Here is a 17347-nt window from a genome sequence, read left to right on the forward strand (position 1 = left end):
CGAAAATGTACGAAGGGGCCAAAAAAAGCTATCCGCTTAAAGAAAGAAGAAATAATAAGAAAGCTTACCCTAGCGGCAACGGTTCTTTACCGCGTGGCTTTATTTCTGAGCGGATCCCACATGGCGCCCTCTGCCGCAATTCCTGTAACCTCATCAACTCATCAAGTCGCTCTTCCGCTCGTCGACTTGCCGCATCGATCAAAGCGCGGACACTGACATTTCTCCGCCAGACATTTTTGCAAGCGTCAGTTTTTTGCGTCAAGCGTCAATTTTTGCGCATACGAAAAGGCAGGCGACAGCCTCGTAAGTGCGTCGGCGCTGGCGCTCTCTTTAGTCAATAGCTTTTTTTTTTTTCAGAAATAGAAAGGGGTAAAAAAAATCAGAGCGGCGCTCCAAAGTCTCGCCATTGTTTGTATAGGCTTGCAAGGCTTGTCTCTGTCCGACCCGACAGCGTCCAATTTTTTAACATTGAAGCATCTGTCCGAGCAATTCAAGTTTTTATAAGCTTCTTGCTGCGGTCCCTCATCTTACTTATTATGCCTCACACGGCTTATTCGAGCGTGCCACGAACCCGGCAGTCACTTTGGCTTCCTGAACTGCCAGCTTTATTAGGTCTTCACAGACAGGATCTGCTGCACGGCGTAGTCAACTAACAAGGCGTCTCTCTCTCTCTCTCTCTTTCTCTCTCTCTCTCTCTTTCTCTCTCTTGAGTTTGAGGAGAGCTTTAGCTCTCCTCGAACTCAAACTAGGAACACTCGAACTCAAACTAGGAAGCTTTAGCCTGGGCCCAACTCCGACGCGGCCTATTCGAATACATGTAAAACGCAAAAAACGTTTTTCTGAGATAACCCCTGGACCGATTTTAATGAAATATGTTGCATTTGGGAGAGATGGTTAAACTATAGTGACTGTTGGAAGCGGAATTTCGATTTAGGTTTTAATTTTGTTTAAAAGACTTTCAAATATTCGACAGTCTGAAAAAAAAAAAAAAAATAGAAGCCCGACGTTTACAAATTCACAGCTCTGCATCAAGAACAGATATCGCGGTACTCTAAAAAGCAACCATTAGATCATTCAAAGCGGACAAATTCTACATGTCATTTTACATCTTACGTGTATTTTTTACGTTGTTTACAAGGGATTTGCAAAATCTGTATTTCCATATTACTAAGACTTTTATATTCATGTGTAAGATACCAATTTTGTCCGCTTTAGATGTGCTATTAGATGCAGTTCACAGAAGTTCATTATATTTTTCGTTGTTGGGTTACAGAGTTGTAAACTTGATAGTATCGTTTTTTGAAAATGTCCGATTTTTGCCAATTTTTAATAAAAAATTGACGACTAAATCAAAAGTTCGATACCAACAGTCACTAGAGTTTACGTTTTTCTTTTAAATGCAACAAACCTCGTCAAATTTGGTGCAGTGGTTGCCGAGAAAAACGAATTCTCCTTTCACATGTATTTGGATAGGAGCGCCCGAGCTAAAGCTTCCTCTTAAGGCCTACGCGAGGAAGCATATCATATCCGTTGCAGTCATGGCGCACCTTTATGTGTATATCCAATGCGTACGTTTGTTTGCGCCACTTGTTTTTTGCTTGTTCTGTCTAGTAGGGTGTAAAAAAAGAAGTTGACAGTCACTTAAGTATCCTTACGTGATTTGAATGCGAGAGCACGAGGTCTCGTCTAACTTATCACCTTAAATAAAAACCCACCTTAATCCACCGTAACCCACTTTAATTCACCTTAATCCAATTGGGAGTGGGCCAGGTCGTTCTTTTGGGTGTGCGCCACGGCATTTCGCAGTGCGAGCCCCGGCAGTTCCATCACCGGAAACATGACGTCATAACTTGGTCACGTGGGTTTTGGTACCATCGGATGATAACGCCGGACGCCGGAATTTCCTCTTCACGGGGCAAATAATGTTTTCGCATTAAACACACACACAAAAAAAGCACTGACGTTGCGTTGCTAGTAAATTGAAGCCCCTTCATACTCAATGTGGCTAAGCGCGCTCAGTATTTCGTACGCACGTACGACCGCTTTGGTGAGGGCACTACTACCACGCTCAACTTGATACTCGACGTATATAGTGCGTTGCCTTAGCAATTACACGACATAATCGGTCTTTTTTTTTTTTTTTTTCTCGTAAGGATTTCAGAAAGTGGTCATGTGCGTTCATGTTCCCGCATATAGGAATCACGCTGGCCATTGTGAGGTAAAATTTCAGCGAAAAGAGTACGGCATGCGTTATTGCGCAATATATTTCTGACGTTTTGGCACGGTGGACCAGCGCCTTTGTCAAAGACTGGCAAACACTGGTACACAAGCCGAAACGTCGGAAATATATTGTGCAATAACTGGCGAAGGCTGGTTGCACCTGCCGAAACGTCGGAAATATATTGTGCAAAAACTGACGAAGGCTGGTTGCACCTGCCGAAACGTCAGCAATATATTATGCAATAACTGACGAAGGCTGGTCGACCTACCGAAACTTCAGAAATATATTGTGCAAAAACAACGCGTATGTCGTACTTTTTCATCGCCCAGACTCGATTGACGGCAATCACGTTCGAGCGCCCACCTCCCAGGGTGTAGGTATACATGACAAACTATACATATATATATATATATATATATATATATACAGAGAGAGAGAGAGAGAGAGAGAGAGAGAGAGAGACAGCAAAACGTGTGAAAGGCTTATGAGTCCGCGGTGCACATTGGCGCGCGGATAAAAATAACCGGCAATATGCCTCACGTGACGCACTATAAAGAACCGCCCGCGCGGGCCGCACATGTTCGAGATATATGTTCAGTCGGCCGGAACGCCGGGCCTGAATTTCGTTTCTTGCGGATTTCACGAAGCAGCGGCGCAATTTCAGAAGCTCCTTCTCTCACTTCGTCGAGTGTATAAAGTGCATTCACTGAAGAAACAACGCTACCGAAAAGAGAAGTGGCAGCATGCAGAGCTCTTGAGCCAAGAACACGGCGCGGAGGCTCAAGAGGCGGGAAAGCCGTGTTGCGCGCAAGCCGTTTGAAGCGCTGCCAGAAATGCCGACCCGTTCTGTTTCTCTATATACGAGTCCCATTCTGTTTCGTCATTCTATGTTCCGCTATATTTTCTCCTGTCTCTCTCGTTTGTTTCGTTATTCTTTCTGGGAGAACGGGCATTAAAATTAAACGTTCAGACGAAAGGAAAAACAATAACGTCATTTACTTCTCTCTATTCGTTTGCCTTAAGCATCTGAAAAGCCTACAGCAGGAATGCCGGCTGTTTCGCGAAGCTCGAAGGATAAAAAATGCACGCGATAACACGAAGAACGCAAGTCCCCCTTCCCATATACTAGCTCACAAAACACGTGCGTGACGTTTCGATCCATTTTCCCGTGTGTGTCTGTACCGTCCCTCGCAACTTTGCAAGGGCGGATTAAGTGTGGCCCTCGTCCAAACGGAAGGGCTTCGTCATTTTCAGTGCCACTTGCCCCAACTGAACAACCCTATTTCCACATTACCCGGTACAGGCTATAGCCAACCGGAGATTTCCTCTGCTTAACCTTCCTGTCCTTTCCTATGCCTTCATCTCTCTCTCTCTCTGGAGCTCTGTATGACACAATGCGCTAAGTGTATTAACCCAGGGACATATTCTCGGACGACACCCCCCCCCCCCCCCCTTACGCGGTATATACTCTCTCTTTCGCGTGACGTAGTGCTCAACCAGCCAATCGGCTCATCCGGTTTTCCTCAAGCAGCAAATCAGCGAGCACTGAAAGGGATATCTCCGGAAGTGACCGTCCGAGAATACGCTTCCCCTGCTGTGGACTTGCACAAGCACGGGGCACATATATCCTGGAGCACCTTGCTCTGACTATATATATGGCCTTCGCAGTGACCGCCACGATGAGTCTGGAGCATGGATTCAATATTACTCGCTACAGGGCCTTACGTTGAAGTTCCCGCACGATGCCTGGTTGTATCAAATGATTTTTTTTCTCTGCTGTGCCTTATAACGCAGCTCTGTCAGAATTAATGAAAGGCAACCCCGCACCTTTGAAAAAAGAACAGCAAGAAGAAATTTGGAAGACATAAGCTGATAAGAATGAAGCGCACTACAGATACCATTTAGTTCGTATCAACAGTAGTACAATTTAGCAGAGAACTAGGTAGTGTGATGAAATTAGGAAATTACCAGGCGAAGGGATGGCGTCAGCTGGCGCAGGACAGAGGTTATGGGAAATCGATGGGAGTGTCTTTCGTCCTGGCAGTGGAGATGAAAACAGGCTGATGACGATGGTGATGCGGTGAAATGTACATTTCTTTTACAGCGCTACAGAGGCAGCGAGTCACAATCAACGTCTGCGTAGCTATGTTTACCCACTACACCGAAGGCATGTTGTCTCTCTCCAGGAACAGGGCGTCCAGAAAAGTTTGCAGTACACACTGACATTTCCAACGCAGCCTCCGAGATCGGGCAGCGCGCAGCGGCGAGTGATCTCGGGGGATCCTCGATCTATATAGCAACGAACTTTCGGACATCGATCGGCTCTACACCGTGATCGGCAATTATTGAGACGCGGTGACGGCATCGATTTAGTGCGGCTCCCACCTCCGACGGTGCCCGACGCAATAAGCAAGCTTTTACCCGTTCCGGGCTGCATGTCTATGCCTTTTATATATATACTATACCGAGAGTCACACGCATGTGTGTCTGTCTGCCCGACGACACCCACGGATGTAACAGCGAGCTATCGAGGTTTCACTATATTGCAGCCTGGCGTTGTGGCTATCGCTGCTTGATGTTGTAAAGTTATACCCACGCCCACGACGACCGGCCCCGGCCGTCCCCATCTATGATGCCAACACGCGGAAGCGATCGAAGCAAACGATTTTCTGCGGCCTAATGTACTCTGGAAACAATGACACGAAGATGTTTGCTATGCTTGTCGTAGATACAGATTTTCTTTTCGGCAGAAAAAAAAAAAAGCGAAAATTAGTTTTAGGCATAGATTAAACATATACCTGGAATGCGGCGATGCAATTTGACCGCCGCACTCACCTGCGTAGCAGGCATGCTATAGGTATATCTATCATACCAACCTCTTTCCTTTCTTCTCTCCTCAATGGAAGGAGGAGGAAGAACAATGTAGTCAGGCGCGCTAGCTAGTGTAGGTTCAAAAGGACTGCGAGAGATATGCGGCTGGGAAAAGCGATCGAAAAGGATCGATTGCTTTAGACCGGCGATTTTATAGAGTGAGGCGCATATATCAAATACTCTCTCTCTCTCTCTTGATTCGCGGCGAAGCTTCTGCAGCCGGACATCAGCGAAATCAGCTTCTTTAAATTTTAAAGAAGGTTTCGGGGGAATATGTGATATACACGCGCACATACACACCCTCTCACTCGAGTCACATACCGGTGAATTCTATCGCGAACGCTTTGAAGGGGAAAAAAGAAAAGTGCATGTATGCGAATTCATTATGCATGACGGCACCAAGGATCTGCGAGGCAGCCAGCTAGTGAACTGTTGCAAGAACGGCTGCACGTATAATAAATGTGGTCAGTTTTGATCGCTCCGCCACAATACACCCCCCTCCCCCAGATTTTATTGTCATTCAGGCCTAGTGTACGGTTTTTACGCCACTTCCGTTCAGGAAATTATAGGTACATATACTTCCGCTTACTCGAAGCGTGTTCGTATATGAGTGCGTGTTTGCGAAGCGGTAGTCCTTGTGCAAACTTCCGACGAGCCTGATGGCCAATGTCAATCGTGGCTTCCCGGCTGAGTCATTTCAAAGTTTCGTCATGCGTCTTAACTCTTAAGTCATTTCATACCCGGACGTATTAACCAGTCTTCGATGTTTTGTAACGGGGATGCTGGAAGTAGATATACTATATGTGCATACAGAAACATTATTATTTCGTTTAAAAACAGGTGAAAGAAAGAGAGACGTGGAAAAAAATATGCAGGAAGCAGGCTGGAAACTGGGGGTTCAACCTGAATGTATTCACTGACATACAGTCAAGACGACTCACCAAAAACATTTGCGCACCGGGCCGTGCCCAACATCGTCCTCTTCTTGCGCAACCGACACTGACACAACCGCATCACCCCGTCCTTATTCCGTCATCCGCGCAACCACATCGCTTGATTCCTCGCGCTCCGAGTCTTACTTTGTTTTTTCTGGGCACAAGTTCGCCCAATAGAAAATTTAGCTTTTTAAGTTGCGCCTTTGGCAGGTGCCTCAGTTTCAATTGTCACGGCAACGCGACAATATTAAACTAGAACGACACAGAAAGGGACGGCCGACGTAACCTGTACGAGAACCGCAAACGAATATTGAGTGGCGCTCACATGGTGCACATATGATACGTTAAAAAGGACCCACGGTGCAGGCAGATGTACATACGCCAAGACACACGCAAATAAGAATGTCGTCCTATGGGTCAGAACCACAGGTGCGCGCATGCAGCCTAAGTATAGTCGGGATGCAGTTTTCGGTTATACTGGAGGAAAGCAGGTCGTGTAAATACCGTACTGCGTCTGTCACCATAAACGAATGTTGCAATTATTATTTCGCCAACACTCATAGACACCACACAAAAGAGATACAGATCCATCAAGTACACAGATGCTCCCGTCTTGGTTTATATTTGTTTTACTAGTTTACTTATTGAGTGAATGGTTGGGATGTGCAAAGTGATTGTGCTTGTACACATTCAACCAATTGTTGTGTGTACAGCTGCCGTAACTTCATATCTGGACGTGTCAGTGCCATACAATTCGTCGTGGCTGATATCAAATCTCCGATATATACACCTTCCGCACGTATGTACGTGTCGAGCATGGATTCGACTTCCCAGCGTTTGTGCAGAGGGCATATTTTGCGTAATCCTCGTTCTTTAGTTTTGTCTGTTCATAAATACGACGTTAGGCCTTGAGTAAGGTTAAGTAATTGTTCGCAGTTTTTTTGCCGCGAGTGGTGGAGTCATAAGGGTTGCTAGTCCTACGCGACACATTAGTGACGCAAATAAAAAAAAAAGAGACATTAAAATGACTATACCGCTTCTCCGAAAGCTTTTGTTGCCCTTTCAGTCGCCGCGCTCACATGAAGATCTCGTTCTGGTATGCACATATGCATGCCATTTCTGAAAGCTTTGGCAATTCCGTAGACACCGAACGCGTACAGTTCTACAATCTCGTGAAATATCGGGAGAGTGAAAGATATATCTTTGAAAGTGATCGTCCGATAATACCGGCGATGCTGCTCCGGTGTCGGTGCACGAGCAACGCATGAAACTCTACAGCACCCCGCGTACATGTAAACAAACGGCGGTAATGTGCTACCAGGGAGCGGACGCAGCGTCGACCTGCATTCCGAACGGCATAGCAGCAACGTTGAGAGGAAGGTGCTGCTTTCAAGGAATGATGGCGGCACATCGCACTATAGTCGGTGTTTCACGTTGCAAGGACTTACTTATAGCGCGGTGAAGTAAAAGAGGACGATAACGACCAACAAAGCTCTGACAGGTCTGCATACATGCTCAAAATGCACACGCTATTATAGACAAGAGCTTGTAAGATGAGGAAAATCACCGCACCTCTTGAGAAACATGCCCGTGTGCACAATCACCTGTCCTCTTTCTTTTTTTTTTAAATAAAGAGAAGAGTGCGGATAAGAAATCAAACAAAGGATCGCTAAGAACGCTTGGATTTTTTGTTTATGTAGTGTTTTTTTAGTGCAAACAATTGCCTGCCAGCGAGAATTTCTATAGAGAAATTCTTCACATAACTTGCGACCAGCTCTCTTTGTCTTTAAGTGTTCCTGTCACTGATTTTGAATATTTAAGTAAAACGCTTGTATCCAAAAGGAGGCACCATTGCCCCTATCAACTGTTCCTGAAAATTACAAGGAAACTCCTCAACTTTGTGTTGGCAGACAATCCTATCCCGTGTGCGTGCGTGTGTATGTGTGAAACTGTGTAATTGCCAACCAGTTTTAAACGGCAGAACCACAAATCATCATCACATTTACTCTTTAAGATATTCATATTGCCAGACAATGCCAGCGCATTACTTTTGTGTCGTTTGTTTATTTGAGGCTGTCATTCAGGCCATTTTGGTGGCTAGTAGGAGGTTCCTTACGTTCGTTTATTTGTTTTTATTTACACTTTCGACTAACGGCTATTTCAATTTGTGTTCATAGTACCGTTGTTCAAATTGTGTTTTATATACAGATATATAGGTTTGTTCAATTTTGAAAGTAAAATAATTAATTGAACGTAATATCTCTGGTAATAAACTTCAAACTACCTCAGCTGCAGCGTCGCCACAGGACGCGCCAACGCCAGAGTGCTGCTGAAACAAGGAGAGAGAGCGAGAGAGAGAGCGCTGGGCAAGATAAAAGCTCAGTAAAAATCAGTGGGGAAGAATATTTTTTAATGCACGGCCTAGGCTGCTTTCCCGAACAGAGCCCCATCCCCTTCTCAACACTGGGCGTGGCGAAACGCCTCGTTTGTCTGTCAGTCAGTCAGGCGACCACGATATAAATACTCCACGATTTTTGAGGAAGAAACCGCAACAGCGCGCGCTTCTTGTTACACCCATCGCTTTCGTCAAGTACAGTATAAAGGCCGTCCCCGTTCACCACAACTTCCGCTTCTTTACGTAAGGCTCCATCCAACACACGTGGGCAGAGCCCGCGCACGCCGCCTGTCCGGTGCGATCGAATCCGATAAATAAACGAAGGAAGAACCGCGCGATTATTGGGCTCTCGCAATCGAAATGTTCACGACGCTGTGACAAAAAGGTCAGTCGGCGGCGTCACACGCGGAAAGCGGCGGCCGCCTGCGACAACAGCGCCGGGGGCCTACGTGCCGCGCGCGAGAGCAGCCGAGGCAGCAGCAGCAGCAGCCGCCACCAAGCCAGGCGGCAAAATCCCCCCCCCCTCCCCACATCCTCCCCCATTACGGGCGACCTTCCGCTGCTCCGTTCCCGCACTGGAAGTCGCTGGCGGCACGCTTTCGCCCGGATCGCGTGTTCTCCGGGTTTGGCGATAGCCGCGCTTCAGCGGTAGAGCATAGAGAGAGAGATTGGTAGAGCAGCAGCAGCAGCAGCAGCAGCAGCCAAACACTCTACAGTCGGACCACCGGTCATCAACAAGCAGTTCGAGGTGCAAGCTCGTTCTCTCGGAAACGCATGACGAGTGAGCTCCCGTTGCAGGCGCCGCACCCCGTAGGTATTAACATGTCACATTTCTGGAACGCTAGAGAGTCTATCTCGTTCAACTATCACTGCGGGGCTGCTGGTTCGTATCAGCGTGAAACAATATCTAGAGCAAGCCTTATGAGCCTGCAGCATTATCTGCATTCTATTAAAGAGCTTTCCCTCTCTGTCTCTAGAGCAAGCGTAATACACACGAGAGACGCAGGACGAACGCCTACATCAGCCACACTTACGGTCAACTTTATCTGCCGTTCAAGGCAGTAATGTCCCTAGAGGGCGCAGGCTTAGCCAAAAGGCTCGAGTCAGGCGTACTTCCTACAAATGGTGAGCCCGCCTGTTGTCGTCGATTTCACGCACAGGTGTTGTTGCAAGCGAACAACAGCCTTTCACAGACTATACTATCTAAAGTTGCCAGTCGGAGACGCGCCCGTTCATGCAATACAAAGCAACCAGCGCTGTAGCTGCGAGTTCACCTATGTAGGAGCGGCGTTTACACCGAAGCATTCGCTTCCGCTCATTTCAGACCGCATACGCAACGCATACGATGCACACGCTACTGCAGCTGCACGGAGCCGCTGCTTCGTTAAAACGGTGCAGCACCGGTGTAAGGTGAAGCTGGCGCAAAACTGAATTCTCGGCGATGCGAATTCAGAAAATCTGGGAGCACTGACGAACTAACTTGTGAATGGCCGGAGTTCGAACCCCGGCCTATGACGTGAACTGGCGAATAGATGGCTAAATAACGAAATGTTCTCCAAGCACGACACCAGCCTCGCGAATTTGGTTTTACGGATTAGCCTGACGCCAACCATATATAGCGTGAAAGTAAATGCCGCTCCCACGCGGCACGCAAATGCTGCTATCTTTTAAAAAAGAAAAAAAAAAGTCGCAGTGGCTTCAGTTATGAATCGAACACACGACCTTGAGATCCGTAAGTAAACTTCCGTATGATACGGCTTGCCGCAACGGAGCGCAGCTGAGCGGTTTGCGGACGCCATGGAGGAGAAAGAAAACGTTTAGAAACAAAATGAGGTCATGTGGGTATTTCGCCACGAATTCGGTGATAATATCCTGGGATCCATTTTATGCATTGCAGCTTTCCTACAAGCGCGCTGGATTGCCCACACACAGGTAAAACCGAGGATTAATATTAGCACCCGGGATTAGGAGTAATGAAACCTGCAGCGACGTTTTATTTATTTTCCAGAAGTCGGAGAGGGGAATGAACAGAGGCGTTCCCGAAAACATTGGTGGGAGAGATAACAGCTGCGAAAACTGAGACTAACACGAGTCCCGCTCGCCCCGCGAAAGAGAGCATCTATTCAGGGCGCAGCTGAAGCGTCTCGGGCGATACACACCGCGCGTGCCCGGGGTCCGCCAGGCCCGTTCAGCGGACCGAAGCGAGCACGACGACGACACACGAAGGCCACGAACACCAAAGCCGTTGCTGCGCTGATCATCACCAGCAGCTCGCTCGCCCCGCCCGATAATCGCGGCCGCCGTGCCACATATGACGCGGCGAGGGCAAGCGAGAGTGAGAGAGAGGGATACGAAACAAGCAGGGATGTTTATTGTCTTCGCACGGTTGCGACGATGCGATACCTGCACCGAAACGTAGGTCGTTTATTTATAAACATTTTTTTTTTCGTCGACCAATTGAGACAATCGGCATATGGCTCTTGAACGCTTCCAGAGTTGGGTCGTGACCAGACTACTTGGCCGCGTCTCCACAGCATTAGCAGGACGAGGTGGCATTACAGTATCAAATGCGGGAAAGCCGTTAGCCCCCAGGTTTGGTCCACGGTCACGGGGTCCAGCGGAGCTTGAAACACGATAGGCATCGAATAAAAACACGCGAACGCGCTGCCTACGTTGCACTTCTTGAGGAGCGCCCAGTTGAGGCGACCACGGCAACTACGCACACTTTTTTTTTTCGCTTTGTTCTCCCATTGGCCTCTTTCCTCACCGACATCAACGACACACCCTTTCCCATATTCCGCTACGGAGACTACGTTCGCCCTTTCCCTCTCCCTATGTTGCAACCGCGTCCACACTGAGCCTTATCAAGTTAAAACACAAATTTACACTCACCGCGACTGCGCATCGAGCTCTAATTTCAACTACTATACACAAATACGAAAGGCAGTTTACGTTACTGTAGTGTTAAATACGGGAATGGCTTATCTGATAGAAATTTTCGACCGTCGCCGCCGCCGCCTCGTAAAAATGTCTGCCATCTTGGCTGTGCCGCGGCGGCTGGCTGGTCACTTTACCCGGCGGATGGCGCCCCCGGTAATCCAGAACAACGCACGACGCCGGCGCATTCGCAGGTGTCCTTCCCGAGTAGAAAAATACTGGCGAGGCACTTGAATCAATCGCGCAGAGACAAAATTCCACGCACCATTGAGAGCTGCTTAAATGGCCACCATCGCAAGAAACGCGAACAATTCGCAGCTTCCTCGTCCTCAGCGCGTTTGTGTTCTTGCGCAGTGAAATTGCAATAAAGCACGCCAATGTTTACTGATTGTGCATATTAAACCTCTTGAGTGTACAATTATTTCGAATATGGCATAACAAAGTGGACTAAAGCTTTCAACAATCAAATATTGCGCACCGTTTTATTGGAACTACTTTTCGCAGCGGCGGCGGTGCGGTGACAAAACCTACCAAACTAGACAACGAACGAGGCGCATGAGTATTTGTGCGCCGCGCGTCGGGCAGTGCGCATCGTGTGGCTGGTGCGAGGTGGGCCTGTATCGGCATCGATTTTTGTTTTGCTCATCTGTTCAGATGACTGCGGACTTTTCATTTTCGGATTCTAACGTGTTAGATGTGAGCATTTTTTGAGCGTGTCATGGGCGAAGTACAAACGCCTTGCGAAGACCTTGTCGTTGGGGGCGCTCGGGCGACTGACGGCGAGCAGACAACCGGAAACGAGCCCTCTGCCGGAAGTTGTCCGGAACCTGTGGCTCCACCAAGTGACGTGCAGGAGAACCGCGGTGACGCCGTCGATGCCGAAGAGCGACGCCAGGAGAACGAAGCCGAAGCTTCGGCTGGTGGACCCACGAAGCTCGTTCGTTCCAACTCGTGCGGTGGAAAGAAAAGGAAGAATCGCCGTGGGAAGAGCAAGAAGCGCAAGTGGAAGCCCTACTACAAGCTTTCGTGGGAGGAACGCCGCGAACTGGAGGAGCGTGAGGCGCGTCGCGCCAACCGCCTTCGTCAGCGAATGTTCGCTCACGGCCAGCCCGTGGCGCCGTACAACACGACGCAGTTCCTCATGGAGGACCACTGCGTCCAGGAGCCGGACTACGAGAGCATGAACGGCGTCCACCACCGGCACCGCGAGAACAGCATCAACGACAGCGTGGACTCCTCGGACGAGTTCTACAGCTCGCCCGAAGACGAAGAGGACTTCCTGCAGAAGCAGTTCAGCGAGGCCTACGAGGACGTTCACGCCGAGCGGCTCAACTCGATGAGCAAGTCGGAGCTCGTCCAGGAGTACCTGCTGTTGGAGGAGCGGGTTGAGGAACTGGAACACAAGCTGAAGGCCGCGCGCGCCGCCCGGGCCGATGCACAGACTCAGACGTGCGCCGAAGCGCGACCGCCGGTGACAGACTCGGACGAGCAGGCGCAGCAGAAGATGGCCGTGTTTCGCGACGAGATCCGTAAGCTCGCCGACGAGAACGCTCTAGTGCGGGCGCACAACCGGGCGCTTCGCGAGGCGCTGGACCCGAGTCCGGCCGACCTGTCGGCCTCGTGATTGACGTTCGTGCTTGTTTCTCCCGGTGTGTACATAGAGCACTTTCCCACTTCTCTCATTGCTCTTTTTTTTTTTTTCGTGTCTTTTTCTTCAGATGAAAAAAAAAAAATCTGATCGCACTCATAAACATCTCAGCGCGCACCTTGTGTGAACAGGCCTCTGTCTTTCTCTTTCCTCCTGTGGAGCCGTGCGGGCAGGAGCGCTTTACAGGGGCACTGCTGGCGGTCTCTCGGGAAGGGTTTTGCTTGTTTGTTTTGTTGCCAAGCTGGCACTCATCGGCGTCTGTTTGTTGTCCTTTGCTGTGTGCTTCACGTCTCGCAGCAGTGGAGACATGGGTTCTCGATGGTTAGGGCTGTGACATAGTGAGATCAGGGGCTCACGCAGCCGATTACGCTTTTTTTTTTTGTGCTGTTTTTCGAAATGTCCACGCGACGACTACCTGCACACCTGTCCTCCATTACTGGGGTTTTTCTTTTTGCCTGCTGCTCGCTATCGTGTTTATTAATTATTATTATTATTATTATTATTATTATTATTATTATGCGTTGAAGACCTGCCATTACCGTTGTGCCTAGTTGCATATGTTGATGGCGATGGACCTTCAAAACACGGCAAGTACATACAATCGAGGATGGGCCAAGATTCGGGTGGTTGCACGCACAGATAATGACTTCACGGAAATAAACCTGGGAAGGTTTAGCTGTGCGTAAATTTTCAATTGAGAGATGACACCAGATTAATGGGCTATTATATTTATAAAAAAATGAAACTAAGGAGTCGTAGCAGAAATTGGAATGGAAGCAATTAAAAAAAATGGTATTGTAATTGCAAGGAAAGTAAGAATTATGCCACGCTTTGTTGCTTTCGTAAATACGCGCACAGCGTCAAACGCACTAAAACCTAGTGTTAAGGCCTCGAAGTAGTGCAATACCAGAACAAAAATAAAATCAAGCCACGTTTACTAACTCGCGCTTTAAGAAGCGTCTTTGTATAACCAACCGGTGACGACTTACAAAATAAATAATGACCGTAAGTAGATGGCGAATTTGATTAGGGAAGTAGCGAGCATGAGTGCTTTGTTGGGCTGCGAACCGACAGACTGCACGAGGTATTATTTTCGAGTGAAAGACGAGCAATCATCATCGATCCTAGTCGCATACGTTGATGTCAAATCTGGTAACACAGGCAGAATGCCTAACGGACAAATATGATTGATGTTGCAGTTTAATGCAAAAACCAGTAATGGTACGGCGGCCAGTAATGGCGAAGCAGCACATGACAAAGGGACCTGCGGGTAAAAATATATACACGTATATATCGGCGGAAAAGTATGCGACAACCAAAGGTGTTCGCTCGTGTTTGGGAAAGCTAGATGTATACGGTCTCCTCGACCACGAACCACTATCTCCATCTTGTCATAGCTAGTGTCCACGTAGGCCAACAGTCCTGACAAAAATCTTGCAGGGCACTTTCAGAGCTTCGGCAGAAACGAGTCGTTATCCTTCGGCGCGAAAAGTGTGCGAGGCGGCGATTTATGTGACGGACGGAGAACGTTGCTCTGCAATCCAGACCGAAGACTGTAAGCTTGGACATCCAAGTTCAGCTGTATACATCAAAGTCGAAACTTCTCAAACAGGGCCATGAACTCCGTGCGCCTTTTAAATATGTGCTAACCTTGCGAGACGTTAACAGAACTTCGTTGTCCAAAGCCAGACGAACATGACCTCGCCATTGCGTTCAATGCAACTCGAAAGATAAAGCAATGTTGTTAGAAGAAAGAAAACGAAAGAGACGGAGGGGAAGGGTTAGGTTAGGCGACGTCGTGGCAGTAAATAAGAGTTGTTCGTTCTCCTCCTCGTCGGCTAATGCGCTGCTCTGCTGAGCATCCTTTCGCTGGTGAGAACGTGCTTATCGCGCGGGTATCGTCCATATCTGTGCAATTTGCTCGCGAGCGATTTGGGCGCGGTTTCGGTGATCTGCCGCTGCTGTGAATTTAGGTTGGCAATAATTATCGTTTGGTACTATTGCGATAGCAATTACATGGACACTTCAAGCGCATTTTTGCCGTCGTCGTCGTGATGTTCCGTGTAAAGTCCAAGGGTGATAACACCGTAGCCGCGCGTCGTATGCTGTATGTGCGAGTGAAAGCACGCAAGAGAAGCCGACGATCGTGGCTCGATCTGGAGCGCGCCAAGGAGAAAGCGAAGAGCGAACGCGCCGTCTTCCGTCGCGCTAAAGGCCGTGGGGCATGGGAGGGAGGGAAGCAGGGATTGGGGCAGGCGTTGTGCTCCAGCAGCAACTGCGCATTTCGCAACCGGGCGCAAGGGGAACTGACGATCGCGGCCACGTGATCGCGGCTTAATCTCGCGCGCCATATTGTGTATGGAGGAAAGCGGAGAGAAAGCATGGGAGGGGGGGGGGCTTCGACTCCGCCAACAAGTGCGTGCTTCGCAAGGGAACTTTCCTCCATTGTGTATGGAGGAAAGCGGAGAGAAAGCACGGGAGGGGGGGGGGGGGGGGCTTCGACTCCGCCAACAAGTGCGTGCTTCGCAGGGTCGCGCGCGCCGTATCTTGAACGGGATCTGCAGACGCCTCAATATACGTTTGTGCGCGCTGTATTCACGCTGCTCTTGCGTTGAAGCGATAGACCGCCCGAAGGTCACTTCGCTCGCTGCTGCTGCCTCGCTTGCTCACTCCAGCGTGCAGCGTTCTGACAGCGAGTGTCCGCGCTTGCGTGTGCGATGTGTTCATGTTTGCTTATGCGCGCTGCCACCATGCTTGTCATTAGTAAGCGAATGTTTCTAAGTTTATACGACCGATAATACAACTATTGCTATAGCAATCGGTGCTTCACCTTTCGGGCGAAACTGCAACTTTTTTTTTTATCCGCTGCTGAGATCGGTTAGCCAGAGTCGGAGATAGTCCATCGACCTTTGGCAATGACACTTTGTGCAGCATGCCTCTCTGTCCGCGACCATACATTCTCATCACAGTGGCGACGAATGCTATGCGGCGCAGAACACGCGCGGGTGAGTGAGGCTGTCGGGGAGTTCTGACCGTCGTTTACGCGCGGGATCCGCGCACAGCCATGAAATCAGAGTGACCTCTTCTTCAGACGCGCGCAAGTCTTTATTCTTCGGACGTCTTCCACGCGGCGATAATTATCGTTTCGTGTTTCTCATTTTGTTTCCCCCCCGCTCCGCGTCCCGGGACAAAGAGAATGCGAAATAGCTTTTTTGGCGTATGCGTGCGCGCGCGAAGAGGCTTTAGCGCGTCGCTCTGCGCATGCTCAGGTTTAATAGAGCAAGGCGAGTAGGGGGGGGGGGGGGGGGAGGGGGCAGGAGGCGCTCAGCAGGGCGCGGCTCCGTTACGGTGAGTAGTTTGTTTTATTCATTCATCGCAGAAGAGCCGAGGCCTCGGGGCCTGATGTACTTAGCGCTTTCCCTCTGAATACCTCCCGAGAGACGGTGCCTCATTTCAAATTCGTTTATTTATTTATATTACACTCAAGGCCATCGGACATTATTGAGAGGCGCGGCTACAGATCAACAATAAATAAAAGGAACGCGGGGAAGTTGAAGTAAGACGTTACCGCTGTGCTGGTCCACCAACATGGCGCCTAAGCTGACGTCAGTTCAAGCAATCGTATACGGCAGAGCCATGCAACCGCGAAACCATCACGTAGTAGTTTGCGGTGGACACGTTCCAGTACAATATTGTTCGCTGCGCCAACGATTGAGGATGCCATCGTCTTACGGGTGACGACCACGTTGAAAGCTGGAAAATAATCGGAAGCGTGGTATACGTAGGCACCACGTGTCAGTTCACGCTGCGTTAAATTTCGCAAGGTGTGAGTCCACTTTGGCAACATGTTCGAGATGTCCGCTACCTTTAAACTTATAGACGTTTTAAAGCTTTTAAAAGAAGGGGCATTTTGTTAAACAAAAATGTAATAAGCAGAAGAACAGTGCGTTTTTCAGCAAGTTCGAAGACGAGAATCTCAAAGACTGGTGCTGCAGCTTCTCGCTCCGAGCAGATAGGCCGCCTATTGCGACCTCAACAGCTTATATAGTGATTGCTCAGCAAATTTAAATAGCGAAATTTTGTTCTAATCGGCTAACACATACTGCGACTTCTCGTGCAATTAATATCCAGATCCTCGAGAGACCTACCTCATACATCAGAATTCTGCTATCTGCTTAAGTGTGGGCGGGTGTAACGAATAAGGCTTGCAAGCATTATTATGCCATATACGTTATGTATGACAGCACGTGCGCTAAAAGATGAAGAAAAAAAAGTGCTATCTGTCACAGTGTGTCCTCAGCTAAAAAAAATTAATAGATTGGAAAATAACAGTTGTCAGA

General features: G+C 48.7%; 1 protein-coding gene across 1 annotated transcript; it reads left to right on the forward strand.

Moving 5' to 3' along the window:
* The first annotated feature begins 11907 nt into the window (after positions 1–11907).
* Positions 11908–13135, forward strand: Hexim (Hexamethylene bisacetamide inducible). The gene has a single exon (XM_050178207.3). The coding sequence runs from the start codon at positions 12078–12080 to the stop codon at positions 12981–12983; it is 906 nt and encodes a 301-aa protein (XP_050034164.2). The 5' UTR covers positions 11908–12077; the 3' UTR covers positions 12984–13135.
* Positions 13136–17347: the final 4212 nt, after the last annotated feature.

Source organism: Dermacentor andersoni, chromosome 5 (assembly GCF_023375885.2).
Source record: "Dermacentor andersoni chromosome 5, qqDerAnde1_hic_scaffold, whole genome shotgun sequence".
Lineage (NCBI taxonomy): Eukaryota > Metazoa > Arthropoda > Arachnida > Ixodida > Ixodidae > Dermacentor > Dermacentor andersoni.

Bases quoted from the DNA above. Each gene is read 5' to 3' on its own strand.
- Hexim (XM_050178207.3), top strand. From the start codon at position 12,078: ATGGGCGAAGTACAAACGCCTTGCGAAGACCTTGTCGTTGGGGGCGCT.